At 45.6% G+C, this 26,017-nt stretch overlaps 1 protein-coding gene across 1 annotated transcript in view; it reads right to left on the bottom strand.

Moving 5' to 3' along the window:
* LOC116985963 (myosin-16-like) overlaps positions 1-26,017 on the bottom strand; it is a 67,253-nt gene that overhangs the window by 24,013 nt on the left and 17,223 nt on the right. The window contains exons 10-27 of the mRNA XM_033041106.1: positions 25,905-26,008; positions 24,324-24,462; positions 21,980-22,098; positions 20,520-20,669; positions 18,712-18,882; positions 18,159-18,335; positions 16,861-16,987; positions 15,636-15,694; positions 13,480-13,567; positions 12,693-12,810; positions 11,677-11,797; positions 10,157-10,293; positions 8,267-8,348; positions 7,384-7,557; positions 5,623-5,850; positions 3,867-3,971; positions 1,841-1,927; positions 331-476 (exon numbers count right to left, since the gene is read on the bottom strand). Coding sequence (XP_032896997.1) covers positions 331-476; positions 1,841-1,927; positions 3,867-3,971; positions 5,623-5,850; positions 7,384-7,557; positions 8,267-8,348; positions 10,157-10,293; positions 11,677-11,797; positions 12,693-12,810; positions 13,480-13,567; positions 15,636-15,694; positions 16,861-16,987; positions 18,159-18,335; positions 18,712-18,882; positions 20,520-20,669; positions 21,980-22,098; positions 24,324-24,462; positions 25,905-26,008 — 2,332 coding nt within the window. The remainder of the gene's footprint in view (positions 1-330; positions 477-1,840; positions 1,928-3,866; positions 3,972-5,622; positions 5,851-7,383; positions 7,558-8,266; positions 8,349-10,156; positions 10,294-11,676; positions 11,798-12,692; positions 12,811-13,479; positions 13,568-15,635; positions 15,695-16,860; positions 16,988-18,158; positions 18,336-18,711; positions 18,883-20,519; positions 20,670-21,979; positions 22,099-24,323; positions 24,463-25,904; positions 26,009-26,017) is intronic.

A 26,017-nucleotide genomic window follows, 5' to 3' on the forward strand; every position in this document is an offset into this window, starting at 1 on the left:
TAATGATGAATGGGGGTGTGTCAATATTCACATAATATAATTTCCCCGGTTAAATATATTCCTGGGACTGCAATAAAAAATACTCGTCATTCCTCATTCAGAATGAGGGCGATGAGCAATTTTCTCCAATTTGTCATTTCAAAATGATTAACTCTTTATATAAACAGTGAAGACTTCAACTCCTGGATCAGCTTGCATTTCTATAGTAGCTTAAATAGAGTAAATTGTTCCAAGGCACCCAACGAAAATGTTATAAATTAAAAAGTTGACCCTAGACCTTTATAAGAGATGCCAGGATAAATACAGATTACTGAAAAAGAAGTCACTTACTTCTTCAGAATTTCCTCCAGGTCCAGCTTTGCTCTTTCCATCTCATTCAGGTTTTCAATTGTCATCTTCAGATCTCCCTCAGCCTTTCGCCGAGCTTTCTCCACCTCAGTCCTGATCTTCTTCTCCTGGCTCCAGTTATCTTCCAGCTGGCATGTATTGAAACAATTGTCAAACATTAGACTACATTTAACTGTGAAGTCTACCTTAACCACTGTTGGAGGGATAACGGTACCTCTTCACAATATCATGGGAGACTAAATGCCAAGCTTCTGGGAGGCATTCTTGGCAGCAGCACAGTGGCGCAGTGGTAGAGTTGCTGCCTCACAGCGCCAGGGACCACGGTTCAATCCTGACCCCTAAGGGCCTGTCCGACTATACCAGTTTACCCAAGAGCTCTCCCGAGTTTAAAAAAAAATCAAGCTTGTGGTCTTTTTCTTTGATTTTCTTTTCATCTCCTATCCATGTTTTACGTTTCTACGGGTCTTTCTTGATCACTCTTTCACGCACTTACTATCCTATCTTACTCTCACTACTTTCCTTCTTTTTTAAGTTTAAAACAAGAAGTGGTACAGGAAATGTATTATGTTATTTTTAGCTTATATCACTGTTATGTACATTACTTCTAATAAATAAAATATTAAAATAAAATAAAAATGTACGATGCGGGTACGTCGGAGCTCGGGGACGTCTCTTAGCGGCTCGTAACGCTAACGGCAAGTACTCGGGGAAACGCGGTAAGCTCGTGAAGACTCGTCCACGAGAGCCCCGAGTACCCACGAGCGGCTATTACCGTAATTCTCTGAGTTCGAATCAGGGGAAACTCGGGAGAACTCTTGAATTAGCTCGTACAGTGGGACAGCCCCATATGTCACCCTCAGACAAACAGGTAAATCACACAATCTGTGCAGTGCTGGAATTTGTACGTTCTCCCCGTGGGATTTCTCCGGGTGCTCTGGTTTCCTCCCACACTCCGAAGACGCACAGATTATTAGGTTAATTGGCTTCTGTAAATTTAAAATTGTCCCTGGTGTGTAGAGTAGGGTAAGGTAGGCTGGTGTATGGGATAAGGGGTGATTGATGGTCGGCGCAGACACGGTGGGACAAAGGGCCTGGTTCCCCGCTGTATCTCCAAAATGTAAAGTCATTTATCCATACCGGTGGAGCAGTAAATTTGAAAATATTTACTTGACTATTATTGTGATTTAATGAATAATTCACAAATTGCAACATTGAGATTTTTTACTACCCGTCTTTTGAAACACATCTACAGCAATCCAAGCACACATTTAAACTTTACATGTGAAATATAAAAGTATTTTGTGACACAGCCACATGGCAAATAAAAATGAAAAGCTTCGACCATCAGCTCTTGGGTAAATATCTTCAGAATATTCTGAGCTAGACAAAAATGCTGGAGAAACTCAGCGGGTGAGGCAGCATCTATGGAGCGAAGGAACTAGGCAACGTTTCGGGTCGAAACCTTTCTTCAGAATATTGTGCGCAAGTTTACCTCTTGAATCTGGGAGTTGAGTTTCGCGTTGGTTTTCGTCAGATGGTTGACTTTATCTTCCTCAGACTGAAGATCGTCCAGTGTTTTCTGAAAATATAGAACATGATTAAGTTGTTATTTGTTGAAAATAAATTCAATGGGAGACAAAAATGCTGGAGAAACTCAGCGGGTGAGGCAGCGTTTATGGAGCGAAGGAATAGGTGACGTTTCGGGTCGAGACCCTTCCGGAAACTCAGCGGGTGAGGCAGCATCTATGGAGCGAAGGAATAGGTGACGTTTCGGGTCAAGACCCGGAAGGGTCTCGACCCGAAACGTCACCTATTCCTTCGCTCCGTAGATACTGCCTCACCCGCTGAGTTTCTCCAGCATTTTTGTCTACCTTCGATTTTTCTAGCATCTGCAGTTCTTCCTTAAAGAAATAAATTCAATGATTTAATCAAGTACTTGTTTTGTAGAGTTACTCAACATGTCTGATGGTAAGTAGCTAAGGCGAGTCGGTGGAGTCGAGGTATCGGTTAAACACAATCTAATTAAAAGGTGGATAGAACACAAAGTGTTGGAGTACTGTAACTCAGCGGGTCAGGCAGCACAATCTTGAGGACATCGATAGGCAACGTTTCGGGTTGGGTCTCTTCTTCAGACCCAACCCGAAACACCCGTGTCCTCCAGAGATGCTGCCTGACCTGCTGAGTTACTCCAGCTCTTGAGCTACTATAGAAACATAGAAACATAGAAAATAGGTGCAGGAGTAGGCCATTCGGCCCTTCGAGCCTGCACCGCCATTCAATATGATCATGGCTGATCATCCAACTCAGTATCCTGTACCTGCCTCCTCTCCATACCCCCTGATCCCTTTAGTCACAAGGGCCACATCTAACTCCCTCTTAAATATAGCCAATGAACTGGCCTCAACTACCTTCTGTGGCAGAGAATTCCAGAGATTCATCATTCTCTGTGAAAAATGTTTTTCTCATCTCGGTCCTAAAAGATTTCCCCCTTATCCTCAAACTGTGACCCCTTGTTCTGGACTTCCCCAACATCGGGAACAATCTTCCTGCATCTAGCCTGTCCAACCCCCTAAGAATTTTGTAAGTTTCTATAAGATCCTCCCTCAATCTTCTAAATTCTAGCGAGTACAAACCGAGTCTATCCAGTCTTTCTTCATATGAAAGTCCTGACATCCCAGGAATCAGTCTGGTGACCTTCTCTGTACTCCCTCTATGGCAAGAATGTCTTTCCTCAGATTAGGAGACCAAAACTGTACGCAATACTCCAGGTGTGATCTCACCAAGACCCTGTACAACTGCAGTAGAACCTCCCTGCTCCTATACTCAAATCATTTTGCTATGAATGCTAACATACCATTCGCTTTCTTCACTGCCTGCTGCACCTGTATGCCTACTTTCAATGACTGGTGTACCATGACACCCAGGTATCGTTGCATCTCCCCTTTTCCTAATCGGCCACCATTCAGATAATAGTCTACTTTCCTGTTTTTGCCACCAAAGTGGATAACCTCACATTTCATTGCAAGATGGCCCTCATTACCTCATTACCTATCTACCTCATTGGAGACCCTCCGACTATCTTTGATCAGATTTGACTGGACTTTGTCTTGCACTGAACGTTAAACACATTATTCCCTTTATCCTGTATCTGCACACTGTGGACGGCTTGAATGTACATATGTATAGTCTTTCCGCTGACTATAGCCTTTCACTTTACCTAGGTACATGTGACAATAATAAATAAAACTAAACTAACCATTATGCACCCCTTTAAAATACCCGGAATAATCAACAGAATGCAGCATCAATCTACCATTTATCATTAATCTCAACCCTGGTGCCAATGTTGAAGAACTAACAATATTTCAAATTTTACATTCAGTCCGCGGTTAGAGCCATTTAGTTCCATTACAAACTTTTTGAAGTTATCACTCCGCACTTAAAATGGTGCAAAGAGGAAGCCGCAGATAATGGTCACTAATACGGTCAGTTCAGAGGCTTTGCGGAGTCATACCAACCTGCTGAAGCTCATCCAAGGCTCTCTTCTCCTTTTGCAGTTTGGCGATGGTTTCGTCCCGCTGATTGAGGTCATTGGTCATAGTGCGCACTTTGCCATCCAGAGCCTGATGGAGTAACATAACCCGATCATCATCGGTGGGCAAGGGTAAGCTCGGCTGAATAACGTGCATGCAGGAGGACCTGTGCCTTATTGCTGGTTGAGAGCGAGCACTTATTTGTGGTGGGAAGGTGGAAGGCTGATGGATAGTTTGGGTTCATTAGGTTTTAAGATGTATGTTAAATTCCCTGTTGTGGTCAGTGCAGTTACAACCAAGCAAAATATAAAGGTGCTGGAGGAACTGAGCAGGTCAGGCAGCATCTGGGGAGGGAATGGACAGGAGATGTTTCGCATATGGATCCCACCTCACACGGGTTACAACTCAGAAATGACACAATGTGCTGGAGTAACTCAGTGGGTCAGGAAACAAGTCTGGAAAATATGGCTAAGAGTTCTGCTGGTTCTCCACAATTCCAGCTCTGGTTACAACTAAGGGTGCTCTCAGTCTGTGTGGCATCTGATGCAACTGAGAAACATTGCAGCAATTGATATTAATGGGGGGTTTTTAAGTCGCTCCAAGCCTGTACCACATTCCCACTGGTGATCATTAGTGCCAAGATCTGAACTGCTTCCTCATTTATCCCAATATTTACCCTTCCTCTCGACTTGCAGCCAATTGCTTTCCCTTGCTTCTCACTAATCCACAATTGACTTTCTACAGTTGTGCTGTACGAACACTTTAGTTTTCACGTAGCTGGAAGCGGAATACTACAATATTAAAAAGGGGCAATATTTAAAAAAAAAGGCTATTCTGTTTTTATATACATAGCCAAATAGCTGAAAATAGTGTTTCAATGTAGTATCTGCAATTTCTTGCAACTGTGCTACTGGGCTGGTGGAAACCGTACACGAAGGTAAATTATTACATAGAGTGTGTTATTTATGTCAACTTTAAAGAAGATTATGAATGTCTTAGTGTCACACAACACGGAAAAAGGCCCTTTGGCCCAACCCATCTATGCCAACCAAGATGCATGATGTCAGCTAGTCCCACCTGCCCCATATCCCTCAAAACCTTTCTTATCCATGTAGCTGTCCAAGTGTCTTTTGTGTTGTTATTGTACCTGCCTCGCCACCCTCCTCTTGCAGCTCATATAACCAGTAACTGAAGTGTAATCTGACAGGAATCGAGGGAACTTGAACTATTTTAAATTAAAGTCTGTATTGGATTTGGGCCCACCCAGGGCAGCTGGGAGATGAATTGGCATGTGAAGAGGCTGTAGGCGGGTCCCATATGTACGAAATACCAATGAAGGCTGGGCTAAACACAAGGCATCTCGGCCACTTGTAAGAAAAAGGGAATTTTAAAAAGCATCAGATCACAATGGTAACTGCATTGGGCCATCTTGCAGTGTGTATCAATAGAGACAGCGCCAGAGACCCGGGTTCGATCCCGACTACGGGTGCTGTCTGTACGGAGTTTGTACATTCTCCCCGTGACCACGTGGGTTTACTCTGACTTCTCCAGTCTCCTCCCACATTGCAAGGTCATGCAGGTTTGTAGGCTAATTGATTTTGGTATATTGTCCCTTGTGTGTAGGATATTGCTGGTGTACAGGGTGATCGCTGGGTGGCAGGGACCCGGAGGGCCAAAGGGCCTGTTTCCATGCTGTATCTCTAAAGGCTGAATCAAATACCTAAAATGCCAGCCACACTACCTGCTTTTCTTTCTCGGTTTTCACAAGGGTTGTTTCCAAGCCCTCGAGGTCGAGTTTCAGTTCGGATATCTCTGCTTCCATTTTCCGTTTCTGCGATGAAAGATTGGAACTTGAGTTTTCCTCTTCTTCCAGCCGCTCCCTCATATCTGAGATCTGGCTTTCATGTTCCATCTTAGTCTTCATCAGTAGAGTGAGCCGCTCCTCCAGGTCCGAAATGTTGTCTTGTTCCTATGGAACAGCAAAAAGAGGGAGTTAGAAACATAGAAACATAGAAAATAGGTGCAGGAGTAGGCCATTCGGCCCTTCGAGCCTGCACCGCCATTCAATATGACCATGGCTGATCATCCAACTCAGTATCCTGTACCTGCCTTCTCTCCATACCCCCTGATCCCTTTAGCCACAAGGGCCACATCTAACTCCCTCTTAAATATAGCCAATGAACTGGCCTCAACTACCTTCTGTGGCGGAGAATTCCACAGATTCACCACTCACTGTGTAAAAATGTTTTTCTCATCTCGGTCCTAAAGGATTTCCCCTCTATCCTTAAACTGTGACCCCTTGTCCTGGACTTCCCCAACATCGGGAACAATCTTCCTGCATCTAACCTGTCCAACCCCTTAAGAATTTTGTAAGTTTCTATAAGATCCCCCCTCAATCTTCTAAATTCTAGCGAGTACAAGCCGAGGTCAACCGGGTTTACAGGAAGAGAACAAGGCTGTTATTTGCTTGCATTATCTGCGGCTGAAGCATGCTCCGAGGGTGTTGATTGAGTGAATGAGTTGGAACATATGATCTGTCGGTCCTATAAAATCCCCCCTCAATCTTCTAAATTCTAGCGAGTACAAGCCGAGTCTATCCAGTCTTTCTTCATATGGAAGTCCTGCCATCCCAGGAATAATAATAATAATAATAATAATAATAATAATAAATTTTATTTAAGGGCGCCTTTCAAGAGTCTCAAGGACACCTAAATCAGGAATCAGTGTGGTGAACCTTCTCTGTACTTCCTCTATGGAGGCCAAGTCATTGAGTATCATTAAAGCGGAGAACGATAGGTTCTTCTAGACAATAGACAATAGTAGGACAGGAGTCGGCCCTTCGAGCCAGCATCGCCATTCAATGTGATCATGGCTGATCATCCACAATCAGTACCCCGTTCCTGCCTTCTCTTCATATATCCCTTAACTCCGCTATCCTTAATGGGCCTGTCCCACCTACGCAACTTTTTTGGCGACTTGCCGGCACCCGTCATCGTCGCAGCAGGTCTCCAAAAATTTTCAACATGTTGAAAATCCAGCGGCGACCAGAACAAGGTACAACTCTTTGGGCAACTACTCATGACCATACAGGCTTCACCCCGCGACATGTAGCCAGGGTGTCGCCTGTATGGTCGTGAGTAGTCTCCTCAGTCACCCAAAGAGTTGTAGCGTCTGTGATGGGTGCCGGTGGTTGCCGAAAATGTCGCGTAAGTGGGCCTATAAGAGCTCTATCAAACTTTCTCTTGAAAGCATCTAACTCTCTCTTGAAAGCATCTCCCTTGATAGTCAGGGCATCGCAGGTTATGGGGAGAAGACAGGAGAGTGGGATTGAGATGGAAAAATAGAGCATCCATGATAGAATGATGAGCCAAATGGCCCAATTCTGCTCCTTTGTCTTCTGGGCCTGTTATCTGCTGTTCTATTCAATATGAATTAGTTACTGAATACATCTGTGATTGCTATCCCATTATAGCCATGTCCTGGCTTATTACTGATCACTTACAGCCTGGACTTGCAACGAGAGGTCATTCTTTTCCTGTGAGAGGGTTGCTGTCTTCTCCTCGAGTTCCTTGATCCGCCCAAGGAGGTCGCCGGTCTGTTCCATTGCGGCTCTCAGCTCTTCCTGTTTCAGCTTCATCTCGTCCTCCTGGCGGGCCACGTTCAACAGAGGCTTAACCTGAAGAGAGTTATTGGGCATCGCTTAGTACGGGCGACTACATTATAGGCTGCAGCAACAGAGACTCTTTGTGAGAAACAGGTTGGAATAGAGACAGAAAATGCCGTGGGCACTCAGCAGGTCAGGCAACAGCAACGGAGAGAAAAACAGAGTTAATGTTTCAGCGTCAGAATGGGATAGAGATAAGGACAGAACTCCAGCCGAGAACTGTAGAAACAAGGAAGTACAAATGGCACTCACAAAAAACAGACTCAAAGTGCTGGAATAAATCAGATCGAAGTAAATAAGATGTCCCCCCGACCCAAGACATCGCCTATCCATGTTGGAAGGTAGTCACAAAATGCTGGACTAACTCAGCGGGTGAGGCAGCATCTCGGGAGAGAAGGAATGGGCGAAGGAATAGCCTTCTTTAGACCCTCTCTCTCACTGCTCCCCCTCTGTGATTACTCCTTCCCTCCGATCCTCAAGGCCTATCCATGTTCTCTTGACCTGCTGAGTTACTCCAGCACTTTTTGTCTCACTAGGCCTGGCGCACGGATAGGATAGGTGTGGAGGGGATAATGTCAGCAAATGGAACTATCTTAGATGGGGGTTCTTGGTCGGCATGGATGAGCTGGGCCAAAGGGCCTATTATCATGCTGTATAACTCGATGATATACATAACCTTTATCAAGATAACATAAATAACATATCCTTTAGAATACTTTACCTTGGTGTACAGTTTCCACCAGCCCCAGAAGCGAAGTTGCAGGAATTGGCGGACATTGCGTTGAATAACTATCAGTCCGATTCTGCAAATAGTGTAAACAAGATATTTCTTAGCAACGTGCAAGGATATGGGAACACCAGAGACATGGCTTCATATACCTGCTCCTTATTAATATCAATATTACCGTCCCATCATTTTGTTGTTCAGTTATTATACTATTAATCTACGATTGCGTCATTGAGTCAACATTGCATGCCAATTATCGCTCACCTTTGACAATAGACAATAGACAATAGGTGCAGGAGTAGGTCATTCGGCCCTTCGAGCCAGCACCGCCATTCAATGTGATCATGGCTGATCAATCCCCAATCAGTACCCCGTTCCTGCCTTCTCTCCATATCCCCTGCTTCACTATTTTTAAGAGCCCTATCTAGCTCTCTCTTGAAAGCATCCAGAGAACCTGCCTCCACCGCCCTCTGAGGCAGAGAATTCCACAGACTCACCACTCTCTGTGAGAAAAAATGTTTCCTCGGCTCCGTTCTAAATGGCTTACTCCTTATTCTTAAACTGTGGCCCCAGGTTCTGGACTGAACCCAACATCTTTGGTGTTGAGTAGGGTGAGGATTGACAAGTTATCTCTTCACATGATTTGCTCCTTGGAGGCTGGGCAAGAATTTTCAGGCTGAACCATGTACTGGTCTAATATAGCTGCGGATATGCTTAAAATATGTAAGCACACACATTATATAAATGTGATGTGAGGAATATGAATCTCAAACACATACTGTACAAAGAAGCAATAGTAAATACCATAAAGTTGGGAGAAATAAGGTGACCATGAACCTGCCATTCTCAATGCTCGCACAAGTGGAGTTTTCCTTGTAAAATCTCTAGATCTTCTGTAGGCTAATTGATCAAGGTTATTGCTCTGATGAATCAGGGCGGCACAGTGGCGCAGCGGTGGAGTTGCTACCTTACAGCGCCAGTGACCCAGCTTTGATCCTGACTACGAGTGCTGTCTGTACGGAGTTTGCACGTTTTACCTGTGACTGTGTGGGTTTGCTCCGGGTGCCCTGGGTTCCTCCCACACTCCAAAGACGTTCAGGTTTGTAGGTTAATTGGCTTCTGGAAATTGTTCCTAGTGTGTAGGATAGAGCTAGTGTATGGGGATCTTTTGTCAGAGTGGACATGGTGGGCCGAAGGGCCTATCGCCACGCTGTATCTCTAAAGTCTAAAGATAAACAATTCCACTGCCGTTGCATTATGTAACTGTCAGGATCGTAAATCACCAACTAAATGGACCTTAGTTTTATTTAATCTACTGATTCTGATTTTCACATGTATGACTGTCAGATACATGCCTTCAAAACTGAACATAATTTATCATTGGTACACAAAAAAGCTGGAGAAACTCAGCGGGTGCAGCAGCATCTATGGAGCGAAGGAAAAAGGCAACGTTTCGGCCCGAAACGTTGCCTTTTTCCTTCGCTCCATAGATGCTGCTGCACCCGCTGAGTTTCTCCAGCTTTTTTGTGTACCTGCGATTTTCCAGCATCTGCAGTTCCTTCTTAAATAATTTATCATTGTGTCGGTTTATTATTGTCAGGTGTACCGAGATATAGTGAAAAGCTTTTCGCTTGCGTGCCATCCAATCAACTCAGATAATATTATACACAAATATGATCAAGCCAAACTCAAGTACAATAGAGAAAGATATAGAGTGCATCATATCGTTTCTCATCATTGTTGTGTTATAGTTCTAGAGACAAAGTCCAATGTTGGCAATGAGGAGAAGGTGGCGAATTGGGAAATGTGCACTGGGTTAGGGAAGGAAGTCTATGATAGATGAGGATGTGTATAATCAAAGCTTTATTGAACGTGAAGACCCACCTTCTATCCAGCATCTTTTTGAATTCTATTCGCATCAGCATCCCGCGGCAACGAGACTGAATCATTGTGAGAATCTTTGCCAGTCGGTCATCACGGAAGTCCTCCAGCTTGGCCAGGACACCGGCCCGGAAGAACACCTGTTCAGTACGTACAAGAGATATAAACTCAAACAAACGTCTTCTCAACACAGTGGACGGCACGGTGGAACAGCAGTGGAGTTGCTGCCTCACAGCGCCAGAGACCCCGGGTTTGATCCTGACTACGGGTGCTGTCTGTACGGAGTCTGTACGTTCTCCCCGTGACCACGTGGATTTCTCCGGGTGCTCCAGTTTCCCCCCCCCCCCCCCCCCACACTCCAAAGACGTGCAGGTTTGTTGGTTAATTGGCTTCAGTAAAAATTGTAAATTGTCCCTGGTGTGTGGGATAATATTAGTGTACGGGAATCACTGGTCAGCATGGACTTGGTGGGCCGAAGGGCCTGTTTCTGCGTTGTATCTCTAAACTAAATGAGGCTACACACTGATAAATGATATGGAAAGCAAGAGTCATGAAAGATTATTCCAACCATCAGTCGGCGCAGTGGCACAGCTGGTAGAGCTGCTGCCTCACAGTGCCAGAGACCCAGGTTTGACCCGGATTTCGAGTGCTGTCTGCGTGGAGTGTGCACATTCTCCCTGTGACTGCATGGGTTTCCTCCGGGTGCTCTTGTCTCCATTTTTCGGCGACTGCCGGCGACTGTCATAGTCGTAGCAGGTCGCCGAAAAATTCGGCGACTGGACCCCCCCCCCCAAGACAATGTCTATGACAATGTCTACAACAACCTACCACCACCTAGTCGACGTCAAGCTACGGTAAGCTACCGACAACCAGCGACCCATTAGGAGTCCGTAGGACTCCACCTACGACCACACCTATGACAACCTATGTTCATTAGACATTTCTAACAGTAACAAAAATGCATTTTTAGCTGTTAGAAAGAACTTTATACGTGAAAACTACTCGTTATTTCATGGAGTGACGGCTGGGTGGTTGGAGTAAATCCCTTACCTGGTTATAGCGGACAATCGGCAATAACGGACACCATTCCCCCGCCACCCCCCCCTGGTCTGTTGTAATAAGGGTTACCTGTGCTTTAGTAACGACAGATGGCACAATGGGCTAAGTGTTCGGCTGGCAACCGGAAGGTAGCCGGTTCGAATCCCGCTTGGAGTGCATACTGTCGTTGTGTCCTTGGGCAAGACACTTCACCCACCTTTGCCTGTGTGTGAATGTGTGTGAGTGATTGGTGGTGGTCGGAGGGGCCGTAGGCGCAGATTGGCAGCCACGCTTCCGTCAGTCTGCCCCAGGGCAGCTGTGGCTACAGAAGTAGCTTACCACCACCGAGTGTGACTGAGGAGTGAATGAATAATGCGATGTAAAGCGCCTTGAGTATTAGAAAGGCGCTATATAAATCCCATCCATTATTATTATTATTATTTAGTATTTGAGTGATTTTTCTGTTCAGCTAAGAGATACGTTACCTTAGTGTGTCCAATTTTGTACTCATTTTCCTCCAGACCAAGTGAAGCAAGGACCAGTTCTGAAGCTTTCTTGTTATCAACAAATCCCTTAGGGATGACATTGGGGTTCAAGATGTGGTATCTGGACAAAAGCAATACATGATGTGAGACTGGGCAATGTTACGCAGACTTCATGACTGCAGTTGTATTACTCATCCTTATTTTGCTTCTAAGATGGACACAAAATGCTGGAGTAACTCAGCAGGACAGGCAGCATCACTTGAGAGAAGGAAGTCTGAAGAAGGGTCTCGACCAAAAACGTCACCCATTAATTCTCTCCAGAGATGCTGCCTGTCCCCCTGAGTTACTCCAGCGTTTTGTATCTACCTTTGGTGTAAACCAGCATCTGCAATTCCTTCCCGCACATTTATTCTACTTCTTCTTATTTAAACAGTGAAATTAATTTAAGAGACCACTCACTTCTTTCCCTCAGCTTCCAGCCAAGACCCCCTTCAGTAACATCTGATACTGCCCCACCCACACTGTCCCCAATCTGAGCATCTTACTGATACTGAGCCGAATATCTCCCTCCAAATCCACCTGAGGGTCTCACGTACCATCTCTGTAACAATACCCTTATCACTCACGGCAGCACAGTCTTAGAGTTGCTGGCTCACAGCGCCAGAGACCCGGGTCAATCCTGACTACAGGTGATGTCTTTGTGAAGTCAGCACATTCTCCCTGTGATTACCTGAGTTTTCTCTGGGTGCTCCGGTTTCCTCCCACATCCCAAAGATGTACAGGCTTGTGGGCTAATTAGCTTCCTAATTTTGTTTTGTTTATTATTGTCACGTGTACTGAGGTACAGTGAAAAGTCAATTGTTCCCTAGTGTGGAGGATAGAACTAGTGAACAGGTGATTGTTGGTTGGCATGTTTTCAGTGGACCTGTTTCTACACTATATAACTAAACAGTCCATGTCTCAGTTCATTCACTGCTGAAACTCTCATCCTCCAAATGTCGTTGAACCAAACTTGCCTCTGTTTAAACTCAGGATACTGCAGTCTGTTGGGGAATCCTTTCCTGCAGATACGGATGCCCTCCAGTACACCGTTACACGCAAGTTGATGAAGAACTAGGGCAGCATCACACACACCTGCAAGAGAAACCAAAACCAATGATTACCACATTTCACTTGGGCAGCTTATAACCCAGCAAATATTAATTCCTCTAACTTCAAGTAAAGGGCCTGTCCCACTTGGGCCGTCAATTATGCGACAGGCCGGTAGTGACGGTCGCGCGACGGTCCCGCGAGAGTCGCGCGCGTCATCATGCGCCCGCGCGGCCGTCTGGAGCGTGTGGCGTCATTTGAAGATGGACACAAAATGCAGGAGTAACTCAGCGGGACCGGCAGCATCTCTGGAGAGAAGGAATGGGTGATGTTTCAGGTCGAGACTGAAAGAAGGGTCTTGACCCGAAACGTCACCCATATGACAGTCCCGCCATCCCGGGAATTAACCTTGTTAACCCACGCTGCACTCCCTCAATAGCAAGAATGTCCTTCCTCAAATTAGAGGACTAAAACTGCACACAATACTCCAGGTGCGGTCCCACTAGGGCCCTGTACAACTGCAGAAGGACCTCTGCAGAGACCTTACCACCATGGGTGGCCCTACCAGGGGCATAGCTCCAGACGGCATCGCTCTCAGGATTTCAGGTCCACACAAGCTTCTCCACCACGACAAGATGATAATCCACCTCGAACAGAGAAAATCATAATGTTTTTTGTACGTGTTGCTGAGATTGTACATAGAATGGGACTCACCTGACTGCTTGTGTTCATTCGGCACAATGCAGCGCACAAAGTGGGGAGCGGTGCTGCGTAGCGTGGTCATTAACTTGTTCAGCTGTTCCTGTAGTGTTGAAAGAAGGAATATTTTAAATGGAGGCAGTGAAGGGAAATAAGACCGGCCGCGGTGGGACCAGCAAAAACAACAAGAGGTCCAGAAATGTGAAAGTTACTTCACCAGTTAAATGAAATCCAGAAGTGTTGAATAAAGAGCAGTATGGAATAATTAAATTGAATAATTCAATAAACTGAATGGTCCTCTCATCAGCTAGAGTGCGGTCCTGACCTCCCATCTACCTCATGTGAATAACCTTTCATCGAACTTTATCGGACTTGAATATTATATCTTGCACTAAATATTGTGCCCTTTATGCTTCATCCTTTGTATGTGCACTGTGGATGGCTTGAATGTGTTCAAGTTGAATTGAGTTTAGTTTAGTGTAGATTAGTTTAGATTAGTTTATTATTGCCAGGTGTAACGAGGTACAGAGAAAAGCGTTTTTATTGCTTGCTATCCAGTCGATGAGAGGTCGATACATGATTACAGTCAAGCCATCCACAGCGTACAGATATATACGATAAAGGGTTTATTATTTAGTGCCAGATAAACGACTTCACTGGCTTCCCATCTCCCACCGGATCACCTACAAAATCCTGGTCCTCACCTACAAAGCCCTCCACCATCTGGCCCCCCCATATCTCACTGATCTCCTCTCCCCCTACCAACCCTCACGGTCCCTCAGATCCACATCAGCTGGTCTCCTCTCCATCCACAAGTCCAACCTCCGCAGTTTTGGGGACAGAGCCTTCTCCAGGGCAGCTCCCAGGCTCTGGAACTCCCTCCCCCAACTGATCCGCAATTCCGTGTCCCTCACCATCTTCCAGTCCCGCCTCAAGACCCATCTCTTCACCTCTGCCTATCCTTAGCCCCACGTACCCCTCCCTTTTCATCTGTGCATGAATTGCCTCATATTGTGTTTTGAATTGAACTCTGTCTTTAATTTGTGTACTAGTCATGTCTCCACTATTTATTTCATTCCCCTTACATGTTTTTCCTCTACTTGCTAAATTTTTGTAAGGTGTCCTTGAGACTCTTGAAAGGCGCCCATAAATAAAATTTATTATTATTATTATTAGATAAAGTCCAGTTAATGGGGCTGTCCCACTGTACGAGCGAGTTCTCCCGAGTTTCCCCTGATTCGAACTCGGAGAATTATGGTAATAGCCGCTTGTAGGTACTCGGGGCTCTCGTGGACATTTTTCAACATGTTGAAAAATCTTCACAAGTCTTCACGAGCTTACCGCGTTTCCCGAGTACCTGCCGTTAGCGTTACAAGCCGCTAGGAGACGTCCCCGAGCTCCAACGTACCCGCTACGTACATTCTACGTGCTTACCACGAGTTTGATTTTTTTTTAAACTCGGGAGAGCTCTTGAATTAGCTCGTACAGTGGGACAGGCCCTTAAAGATAGTTCAAAGGTCTTTGAGGTAGATGGTAGGTCAGGACCACATTCTAGCTGGTGAGAGGATGTTTCAGTTGCCTGATTACAGCTGAGAAATATTTTCTTCGACTAGATAGCATGCAGGCAACAGCTTATCAGCGACAACGATGAACTGAACTAAACCAGGAAGCGGTGAATGATGAGCAATCTGGAATGAAGGCAAACCAATCAAGAAAATCAAGTCAAGTCAAGTCAAGAGTTTATTGTCATGTGTCCCAGGGACACATGACAATAAACTCTTGACTTGACTTGACTTGATTTTCTTGATTGGTTTGCCTTCATTCCAGATTGCTCATCATTCACTGCTTCCTGGTTTAGTTAGGACAATGAAATACAATGGAGAGAAGGTTTTGCCAAATGTCCTTGCTGGGGAATCCACACAGAAACCTTACCCTGTAAAACCCTTACCCTCTACCGCAAACGTCACCCATTCCTTCTCTCCAGAGATGCTGCCTGTCCCGCTGAGTTACTCCAGCTTTTTGTGTCTATTATCAGATTTCAATTGGTGATGGCCCAACACTGTCTAGTTCACTGGACGTCATTATTGTGCAGCCTTCGAATCCCAGCCCAGTCATCATTTTCCAGCATTAGAGTGAGCACTGACAGTTAAATGTCTAAAGTAAAACCTTACCCTGTAAAACGCAGAAACAGTCTGGAAGGAAGAGCCTTTCTTCTGTTTCTTTCCACCAGCTGCAATGGGATAGAAGTGTTACACTCACGTAACAGGCGGCACGTTGGCGCAGCGGTAGAGTTGCTGCCTTACAGCGCCAGGGTTTAATCCTGACTACAGGTGCTGCCTGCACAGAGTTTGTACATTCTCCCCGTGTCCTGCGTGGGTTTTCTCCGAGATCTTTGATTTCCTCCCACACTCCAAAGACGTACAGGTTTGTAGGTTAAATGACTTGGTGTAAATGTAAAATTGTCCCTAGTGTGTTTAGGGTACTGTAATGTGCGGGGATCACTGGTCGGTGTGGACTCGTGTGGCCCGAAGGGCCTGTTTCCGCGCTGTATATCTGAACTAATCTAAACTAACAGTTCTTATACTCCTAAACCAAACAACAGGCTTGGAGGAAGTTGAGACCTGCATGTTCATGCATGTGTGATGTGGCAGGAACTCCTTAATTCCAGTTTGTCCAACTCATACAAGTGTATCTCCCTTTCCCTTCAGCTTAGTAAACGCACTACAGAATAAAATACCTCTCCTTTCTATGCCACCTGAAATTGGTGACCTGAATTGAGAGATATTACATGAAACAGGCCCTTTGGCCCTCCGAACCCACGCCGACCATCGATCACCCGTTCACACTAGTTCTATGTTATCCCACTTTTGCATCCAGTCCCCACACACACTAGGCACAATTAGCCTACAAACCTGCATGTCTTTAGGATGTGGGAGGAAACTTGAGCACCTGGAGGAAACCCACGCGACCACAGGGAAAACGTGTAAACTCCACATAGACAGCACCCGAGTTCAGGATCGAACCAGGGTCTCTGGTGCTGTGAAGTAGCTGCCCCACCAGCTGTGCCTTACAGAAAAGCTTAATCTTTGCCTTCCATCACAGTGAGGAGGAGATTCACTGTGATGGATGTTCGTGTAAATTGTGTTGTTTCTTGGTTCTTCTTCTTGTTTGTATGACTGCAGAAACCAAATTTCGTTTGAACCTCTGGGTTCAAATGACAACAAATAAATTGTATTGTAATCTACAATTCATCAGAATTGAACACATTTATCAAGATAAGAAAGATACAATATACAAGAGGTTGCATCTTTGTTCTGAACCACATTGGGCTTCCCTTCTGGTTTATCCCAACGTCTCACCCACTCTTGGGATGTCTCGCTGCTCTCTGTAACCTACCTGGTGTTTCTTCTTCTTTAAACAGAATGGGTAGCAAAGCTTGGGCTGACTTTTGGAAAAGGCCCACCACCGTTTCATTCAAGGGATCCTTGTTCTTCTCCAGCCAACCCTGGGTGGTGTAGCCAACCTGATGAAGAGCAGGAAGAGAATTGCAATGTATCCCAATGAAGGTACACATAGAGTCCAGACTCTGGTGACACTTTTAGCTTGGAGTTGAGTCATGCAGGTAGGGACCTTGTAGATGGGAAGTCCACGTGTCTATGCCAACCATCAACCACCCATTCATAGAAACATAGATAATAGGTGCAGGAGTAGGCCATTCGGCCCTTCGAGCCTGCACCGCCATTCAATATGATCATGGCCGATCATCCAACTCAGTATCCTGTACCTGCCTTCTCTCCATACCCCCTGATCCCTTTAGCCACAAGGGCCACATCTAACTCCCTCTTAAATATAGCCAATGAACTGGCCTCAACTACCTTCTGTGGCAGAGAGTTCCAGAGATTCACCACTCTCTGTGTGAATTTTTTTTTATCATCTCGGTCCTAAAGTATTTCCCCTTTATCCTTAAACTGTGACCCCTTGTCCTGGACTTCCCCAACATCGGGAACAACCTTCCTGCATCTAACCTGTCCAACCCCTTAAGACCCCAACCCCTTCATACTAGTTCCATGTTATCCCATGTTCACATCCCCTCCCCACACACGAGAGGCAATGTAAACTTAGACTCCCGTGTCTTTAGGTTGGGGGGGGGGGGGAACCCGGAGCACCTGGAGGAGACCAACGCAGTCATAGAGAGAACGTGCAAACTCCACACAAACAGCAGCCAAGAAAACGAGCGAACCCGGGCCTCTGGCACAGTGAGGCAGCAGCTCGACCAACTGTGGCACTGTGTGAAATGGACTGGTGACAAATCAGCACACACAACCTAAGTATCCACCATTCTCTTTGCCAAGGATCCTCAAGGTGGATTTGCAATCGAGAGCGTGAGAAGGTACTGCAGATGCTGATTTAGACCGAATTTAGACACAAAATGCTTGCGTAACTCAGCGGGTCAGGCAGCATCTCTGGAGAAAAAGAACAGGTGAAGAAGGGTCCCGACCGGAAATGTCACCCATCCTTTTTCTCCAGAGTTGCTGCCTGACCCGCTGAGTTATTTGCCATCAACCTATCTGCAGCCACGAACATTGGCCAATTCCACCCTTGCCTCACACCCCTCACCAAGCACCACCAAGTCGCATTTCAGAACTGGTGGAATTGCAGAGCGCGGTGCATTTGCTGAAGATGTCAACACTCACCGTGCCAGCATAATGGACCAGCTCAAAGGTGGGTTCTGCTTTTCCTTTGCCACCTTTGGGTTTCAAGAAATTGTTGGACTTGCCCAAATGATTGTCGTACAGGGCGGCCTTGAATGTTGCATCCGTGGCTTTGGGGAACACACATTGTTCTTCCAGGATGGAGAAGATTCCCATGGGCTGGACAAAAAGAGCAGAAGAATTTTCACTGGGTTGTTCCATTGCTACTCATCCAAAAGTAATCGTCAAACTGCTACCCAAAGTGGACACATTTGGATTTCCCAAACACGTTTAGAGATATAGCATTGAAAACGGCCCTTTGGCCAAGTGAGTCCAGGCTGACTATCAATCACCCGTACACACCAGTTCCACATTCTCCCACTTTATCAGTAGGTTTCTACAAACTAGGGACAATTGGTTGGTGTATGCAAGTTGGGCCTGTTTACACCCTCTATGACTCTATGACTTTCTCTCCCCAAGGTTTTGCCTTCTTGATTCTTGCTCCTGCTCAATGTCCGTTCTATCAATGTTTTTGTGAGTTGTTTGACCCAATTACCTTCTCCAGCAGCTCGATGCAAGCTTGGAGATCCATGCCGAAATCAATGAACGTCCAGACAATCCCCTCCTTCTTATATTCCTCCTGTTCCAGGACGAACATGTGGTGATTGAAAAACTGTTGCAGCTTCTCGTTGGTGAAGTTGATGCAGAGTTGCTCAAAGCTGTTGAACTGTGGAAGTATAATAATGGTGAAAAATAAGAATATTTCCTTACCAAACTGTTTGGACACCTGCTTAATTCTCATTCCTTATTGCATCTCGAATAGCATTTATTTATTTAGAAATCAAAGTTTACTTTCAAACCATTAAGATTATCTATTGATTGTCATTCCTTTGTCCTTTGAAAATCCCAATTTTAAAATCTACATTTTCACCCATGATAAAGTTGATAAATTTTAAATTCAGTTACAAGTCTCTGGACCCAAGCAACTCACTGTACTCTACTCTAAGAATGAACCCTGGAATAAGTAGGTTAACGTATGATGAGCGTTTGTCAGCACTGGGCCTGTACTCGCAAGAGTTTAGAAGAATGAGGGGGGGACACCTCATTGAAACATACAGAATAGTGATAGATTCTTGATTAGCATGGGTGTCAGAGGTTATGGGGAGAATGTAGGAGAATAGGGTTGGGAAGGAGATCAGCCATGATTGAATGGCAGAACAGACTTGATGGGCCGAATAGCCTAATTTTACTCCTATTATTTATGACCTTATTTTGTTTTAGTTTAGTTTAGTTTAGAGATACAGCGCGGAAACAGGCCCTTTGGCCAACCAGGTCCGTGCCGACCAGCGATCCCCACACATTAACACTATCCTACACACACTAGGGACAATTTTTACAATTATCAAGCCAATTAACCTACAAACTTGCACGTCTTTGGAGTGTGGGAGAAAACCGAAGATCTTGGAGAAAACCCATACAGGTCACGGGGAGAACGTACAAACTCCGTACGGACAGCACCCGTAGTCGGGATCGAACCCGGGTCTCCGGCGCTGCATTCGCTGTAAGGCAGCGACTCTACCGCTGCGCCACCGCGACCGCCCTTATGACCAGATTGATTCTGACTTGGGGTGATAATCACATCATGAGAGGTTGCGTAAAACAAACCTATATTCGATTGAGATTAGGAAAATGAAAGGTGATCTCAATGAAACAGAAAAATAAATTCCTAAGGAGTTTGAAAGGTTGGATGCTGGGAGTATGTTTCCTTTGAGTCAAGAGACTAAAACTGGGATCCAGTCTCAGAATAATCGATCTTTCGATTAGGATCGATGAGTAGAAACATCTTCATTCAGAGAGCTGTCAGGCTCTAGATGTTGCTACTCCAGAGGACAACGAATGTCCTATTGTGGGGCAAATTTGGCTCAGCAATCCATAGTGCTTAGCGTTAGATACGCAGAGAACCATAGGTTATGGGGACAGTGGGAGTAGGAACTGTGGAGATAAAAGATCAGCCATGATCGTTAGGAATGTTACAGGAGCTGCGAAGAGTCGATTGTCCCTGTGCTCTCTGTCCTTTGGGGTATTTAGGATCATTTGACTTTGAACAATAAACTATAACAAATGTTCTTCCCAACATACTCCTTCTCAGATGTTAGTAGTCCAGAATGGTTGAACCAATACTGCCAATTTTATATCCATTATTAAAGTTAAAATTAGCCCCTATTAGGGTAAAGATTATTTTTATATCATCTCAACTTGAAACTCAAATAACATTTCATCTTCTGCTTTCATAATCACCAATGTTAGGTGATAGCTAATTTTTGGTGATCTGCATTGCAAAGTGTCTGCATTGTAAGACTCTACCTCAAAGATTTCAAAGCCAGCGATGTCCAGCACTCCTATGAAGTACTGGCGCTGTAACTTGGTGTCCAAGGTCTTGTTGATTCTGACCACCATCCACTTGAACATTTTGTCATAAACAGACTTCGCCAACGCGCCAATCGCATTGTAGCACTGAAAGCAGACACAAATAAAAACAAGTTCATCAAACTCACCCTCGCATTGACTTCAGAGTCAAGATCTATTCTTACTGTGTAGGAACAACATTTTAACATGCAGCAAGATTGGTCCCTGAGTTTGAGATGGATCGAGATGACAGTGGAAGCCTGTCGTTATTAGTTTAGTTTTTAGTTTAGAGATATAGCGCGGAAACTGGCCCTTCGGCCCACCGAATCCGCGCCGACCAGCAATTCCTGTAACGGCACTTTCCAACGCACTAGGGACAATTAAAAAAATTTCCGAAGCCAATTAACCGATAAACCTGTATGCCTTTGGAGTGTGGAAGGAGACCGGAGCACCCGGAAAAACCCTATGCAGGTCACAGGGAGAGCCTACAAACTCCGTACAGGCAGCACCCATAGTCAGGATGGAACCCGGGTCTCTGGCGCTGTAAGGCAGTAACTCTACCTCTGTGCTGGCTTAATGTATACAAAACAAAAGCATAATTCTGCCTCATGTTGGTAGCGCTGGGAGCATCCAAAATCCACGTGAAAAATGCTTCCAGAGTGAAAAGTTAGGCAACTGAAGGCCACCAGTGAGGACCTGAGCGAATGCTCTTTTATCAAGGGAGCATGATCAAAAAGATAGTCAAATCCTTTGAAGAGGAAGGAGGTGAAAGCTGGCAATGAAAGCAACCAAATCCAAATGTAGTTGACTGATAATATATCAGGGGTTTTTCTGGTGGATGAAATTTTTTAAACAATAGAAATTTAATCGGTTTAAGGTGAGAGGGACAACATTTTAACGGCCTGGCGCGTTTTAAGGCCCGGCCTTAGGTGACTACAGGCGACTGCCTCATAATTTTCAACATGTTGAAAAATTTTCGGCGACAGTGGCGACAAGTTTTGCTGTCGTAGGTTGACGTAGGTGTTGTTGTAGGTCGTCGCCAGGTGTCGTAAGTGAATTCCATTAAAACTAGTCCCTGGCAGTTGCCTAAAGAGTCGCCTATGTGGGACAGGCCCTTAAGGAGATGTGCAGGGCAAGTTTTTACACAGAGGGTGGTGAGTGCCTGGAACAGGCTGCCGGGTTATGGTGGAGGAGATAGATACTTAGAGGAGATCGTAACATTTAAGAAACGTTTGGATAGGCATATGGATTATGCAGAGAATGGGGGATATGGATTTTATGCAGTGAGATAAGAATTGGTGTTGGTATCATGGTGAGTGCAAACATCGTGGGTCAAAGGGCCGGGTCCTGCACTGTACTGCTCTCTGTTCAATGTTCTCATTATAAAAAATAGCATGAAGTTGGATGCCCACGCTTACCTGGTCCACGTTCTGGCTCTTCTGCACAAACTCGTTGCCAACCTTCACCCTAGGCCTGGTGATGCCCTTTTGCAAATCTCCAGAATTGATGGAAAACAAGTGGGCGACTTTGTCCGACACTGGAGGCAGAAGACACAGAAGGGTTGAGAAGTTGTATGAACCCGCTGAATCTCTTTTGGCATTTTCTGGTTCACTGTCACAAAACATTACTGCGCCACACAATGAAATGTCAGTAGTTTATATCTCCTCTTCATAAGGTCATAAGTGATAGAAGTAGAGTTAGGCTATTCGGCCCAGCGAGTCGCCTCTGCCAATCAATCATGGCTCATGTATCTCTCCCTCCTAACCCCATTCTCCTGCCTTCTCCCCATAACCTCTGACAACCATACTAATCAAGAATCTATCTATCTCTGCCTTAAATATATCCACTGACTTTGCCCCATAGCCCTCTGTGGCAAAGAATTCCACCAATTCACCACCCTCTGACTAAAGAAATTCTTCCTCGTCTCCTTCCTAAAAGAACATCCTGTAATTCTGAGGCTGCGACCTCTGGTCCTAGACTCTCCCACTGGTGGAAACATCCTCCCCATATCCACTCTATTCAAGCCTCTTCTAGAGCCAGAGTCATGGAGTAAGACAGCACACAGCAGACATGCCCTTCGGCCCATCCAGACCAAGATGCCCCATCTACACTGCCCTCATTTGGCCCCTATCCCTCTTAACCTTTACTGTCCGTGCACCTGTCCAAGTGTCTTTTAAATGTTGTTATTTTACCAGCCTCAACTACTTTCTCTGGCAGCTTGTTCCATCCACCCACCACCCGAGTGAAGCTCAGCTTGACCTTGACTTGTATCTCTATGTCGTGATATCTGGTCTGTTTGCATGCAAAACAAAGCTTTTACAATGTACCACGTGGCAATAACAAACCTAACCCTAGACTGTCCTCGATCTGTGCAGTGAAGCTCTGAACGACAGGCAACAGCTGAGCAAAGTAGCGGAGGAGTGTGGGTGTCACAACAAATGTCCACCCCTCCTGTGCTGTGCTGCCCATAACTGTTCGCAAGCCCTGCTCCCAGCTTCACCCACTGTCAGAGGTGGAGGGCAGGTGAACTGACTTGAATTAAATTGAAAGACACAACATGGAAACACCAAGTCCATGCCGACCAACAATCACCCGTCCACACCAGTTCTTTGCTATCCCACTTTCTTGGCCACTCCCTTACAGAGGCCAATTAACCTGCTAACCCGCATATCTTTGAGATGTGGGTGCAAACCAGAGCACCCAGAAAAAAGCTCATGCGGTCGTGGGGAGAACGTACAAACTCCACACAAACGAGGTCAGCATCAAACCCAGGCACCGTGATTCAGGGACAGTTTCTTCCCAGCTGTTATCGGGCAACTGAATCATCCCGCCACAACCAGAGAGCAGTGCTGAACTACTATGTACCTCTTTGGTGACCTTCGGACAATCCTTGATCGGACTTTGCTGGCTTTACCTTGCACTTAACGTTATTCCCTTTATCATGTACCTATACCCTGTAACCGACCCGAAACGTCACCCATTCCTTCGCTCCATAGATGCTGCCTCACCCGCTGAGTTTCTCTAGCTTTTTGTCCACCTCAGTATTTTCCAGTAAGTCACTTTCATAGAAACATAGAAACATAGAAAATAGGTGCAGGAGTAGGCCATTCGGCTCTTCGAGCCTGCACCGCCATTCAATATGATCATGGCTGATCATCCAACTCAGCATCCTGTACCTGCCTTCTCTCCATACCCCCTGATCCCTTTAGCCACAAGGGCCACATCTAACTCCCTCTTAAATATAGCCAATGAACTGGCCTCAACTACCTTCTGTGGCAGAGAATTCCAGAGATTCACCACTCTCAGTGTGAAAAATGTTTTCCTCATCTCGGTCCTAAAAGATTTATCCCTTATCCTTAAACTGTGACCCCTTGTTCTGGACTTCCCCAACATCGGGAACAATCTTCCTGCATCTAGCCTGTCCAACCCCTTAAGAATTTTGTAAGTTTCTATAAGATCCCCCCTCAATCTTCTAAATTCTAGCGAGTACAAGCCGAGTCTATTCTGTCTTTCTTCATATGAAAGTCCTGACATCCCAGGAATCAGTCTGGTGAACCTTCTCTGTACTCCCTCTATGGCAAGAATGTATTTCCTCAGATTAGGAGACCAAAACTGTACGCAATACTCCAGGTGTGGTCCCACCAAGACCCTGAACAACTGCAGTAGAACCTCCCTGCTCCTATACTCAAATCCCACTTTACTGCCTGGTGCTTCTTTCATTTCATATGTTTGAAGATATTCCATTGAATGAAGGGCATCTACCTTCAGGAGTGTCAACTTCTCCTTGTTCTTCTCTTGGTTTTTGCTTGAACTTCATGTTACCGAAATGCATAATTGCCCCAGTCAACTTGTAGATGCCCAGTTTCTCGTCAGGAGTGAAGCCCAGGACATCAAAGGCAACCTGGTGATCAAACATTCACAGTTGTCTTACACAATTGTCACGGAGCACGGAAACAGGCCCTTCGGCTCAGCTCGTTCATTCTAACCAAGATGCCCCATCTAAGCTAATCCCATTTACCTGTTTGGCCAAAATCCCCCTCAACCCTTCGTATCCGTGTGCCTATCCAACAGCCTTGTAACTGCTGTTGCTCATAACTGTCCCGCTAGGTTACTCCAGCATTTTGTGTCTATCCTCCATATGGTCTAATTGTCATCTCGGAGTCAAGTGGCAACTCAGGTCTGGAGACTGGTGTCAGAGGTTATGGGGAGAAGGCAGGAGAATGGGGTTAGGAGGGAGAGATAGATCAGCCATGATTGAATGGCTGAGTGGACGATGGGCCGAATGGCCTAATTCTGCTCCTATCACATGATCTTATGATCTAAAAACTTTCCTCTCCTCCCCCCCCCCCCCCCCCCCCCCCCCCCCCCCCCCCCCCCCCCCCCCCCCCCCCCCCCCCACACCTACAATCAGTCTGAAGAAGGGAGCTGACCAGAAACATCATCTATCCGTGTTCTCCAGAGTTGCTGCCTGATCGGCTGAATTACTCCAGCATTTTGTGTCCTTTTGTGCAGTCAAGCATCTGTAGTTCCTTGTTTCTGCATGCTGATAAAGCTCTTCTGCACCCTCCAACCTCCCATCCAAGTATATTTTCCAATTTATAACAATTATTGCCACCGAGAAGTATTGCCACTTCACAGTTGCAGTGCATTCATAAGTTGTAGGAGCAGAATTAGGCCAAGTCTACTCCACCATTCAATCATGGCTGATCTATCTTTTCTTCTCAACCGCATTTTCTGCCTTCTCCCCAAAACCCCTGATACCCTTACTAATCAACAATCTGTTAACCTGCGCCTTTATAATACCCACTTAATAATACCCACTGATGGCCTCCACAGCCATCTGTGGCAATTAATTCCACATATTCACTACCCTCTGAGTAAAGAAATTATTCCTCATCTTCAGCTTAGTTTAGCTTAGAGAAACAGTGCACAAACAGGCCCTTCGGCCCACTGAGGCCGTGCCGACCAGCGATTCCCGCACAGTAACACTACACTACACACACTTGGGACAATTTACAATTTTACCAAGCTAATTAACCTACAAACCTGTACATCTTCGGAAACCGGAGCTTCCAGACAAAATCCCGCGCAGGTCACAGAGAGAACATACAAACTCCGTACAGGTAGCACCCGCAGTCAGGATCGAACCCGGGTCCCTGGCGCAGTAAGGCAGCAACGCTGCTCCAACTACTTTCTAAAGGTAGGTCCTTTTATTCCGATGCGATGGCCTCTGGTCCTCAACTCTCCCATTAGTGGAAACATCCTATCCACATCCACTCTATCCAGGCCCTTCACTATTCGGTAAGTTTCAAGGAACCAAGTGTTAAATGTTAAAATACTTACATCAGTGAGACCCAACTCCTCTCCATCGTCCATGTTGTCCACACTAACGACACCCTGACAGACCCAGAAGTATTGGTTCGGGTCAGGCTGCAACAACAGTGCCTCTGTTTGGA

This window comes from Amblyraja radiata, chromosome 22 (genome assembly GCF_010909765.2).
Source record: "Amblyraja radiata isolate CabotCenter1 chromosome 22, sAmbRad1.1.pri, whole genome shotgun sequence".
In the NCBI taxonomy this organism is placed as follows: Eukaryota; Metazoa; Chordata; class Chondrichthyes; order Rajiformes; family Rajidae; genus Amblyraja; species Amblyraja radiata.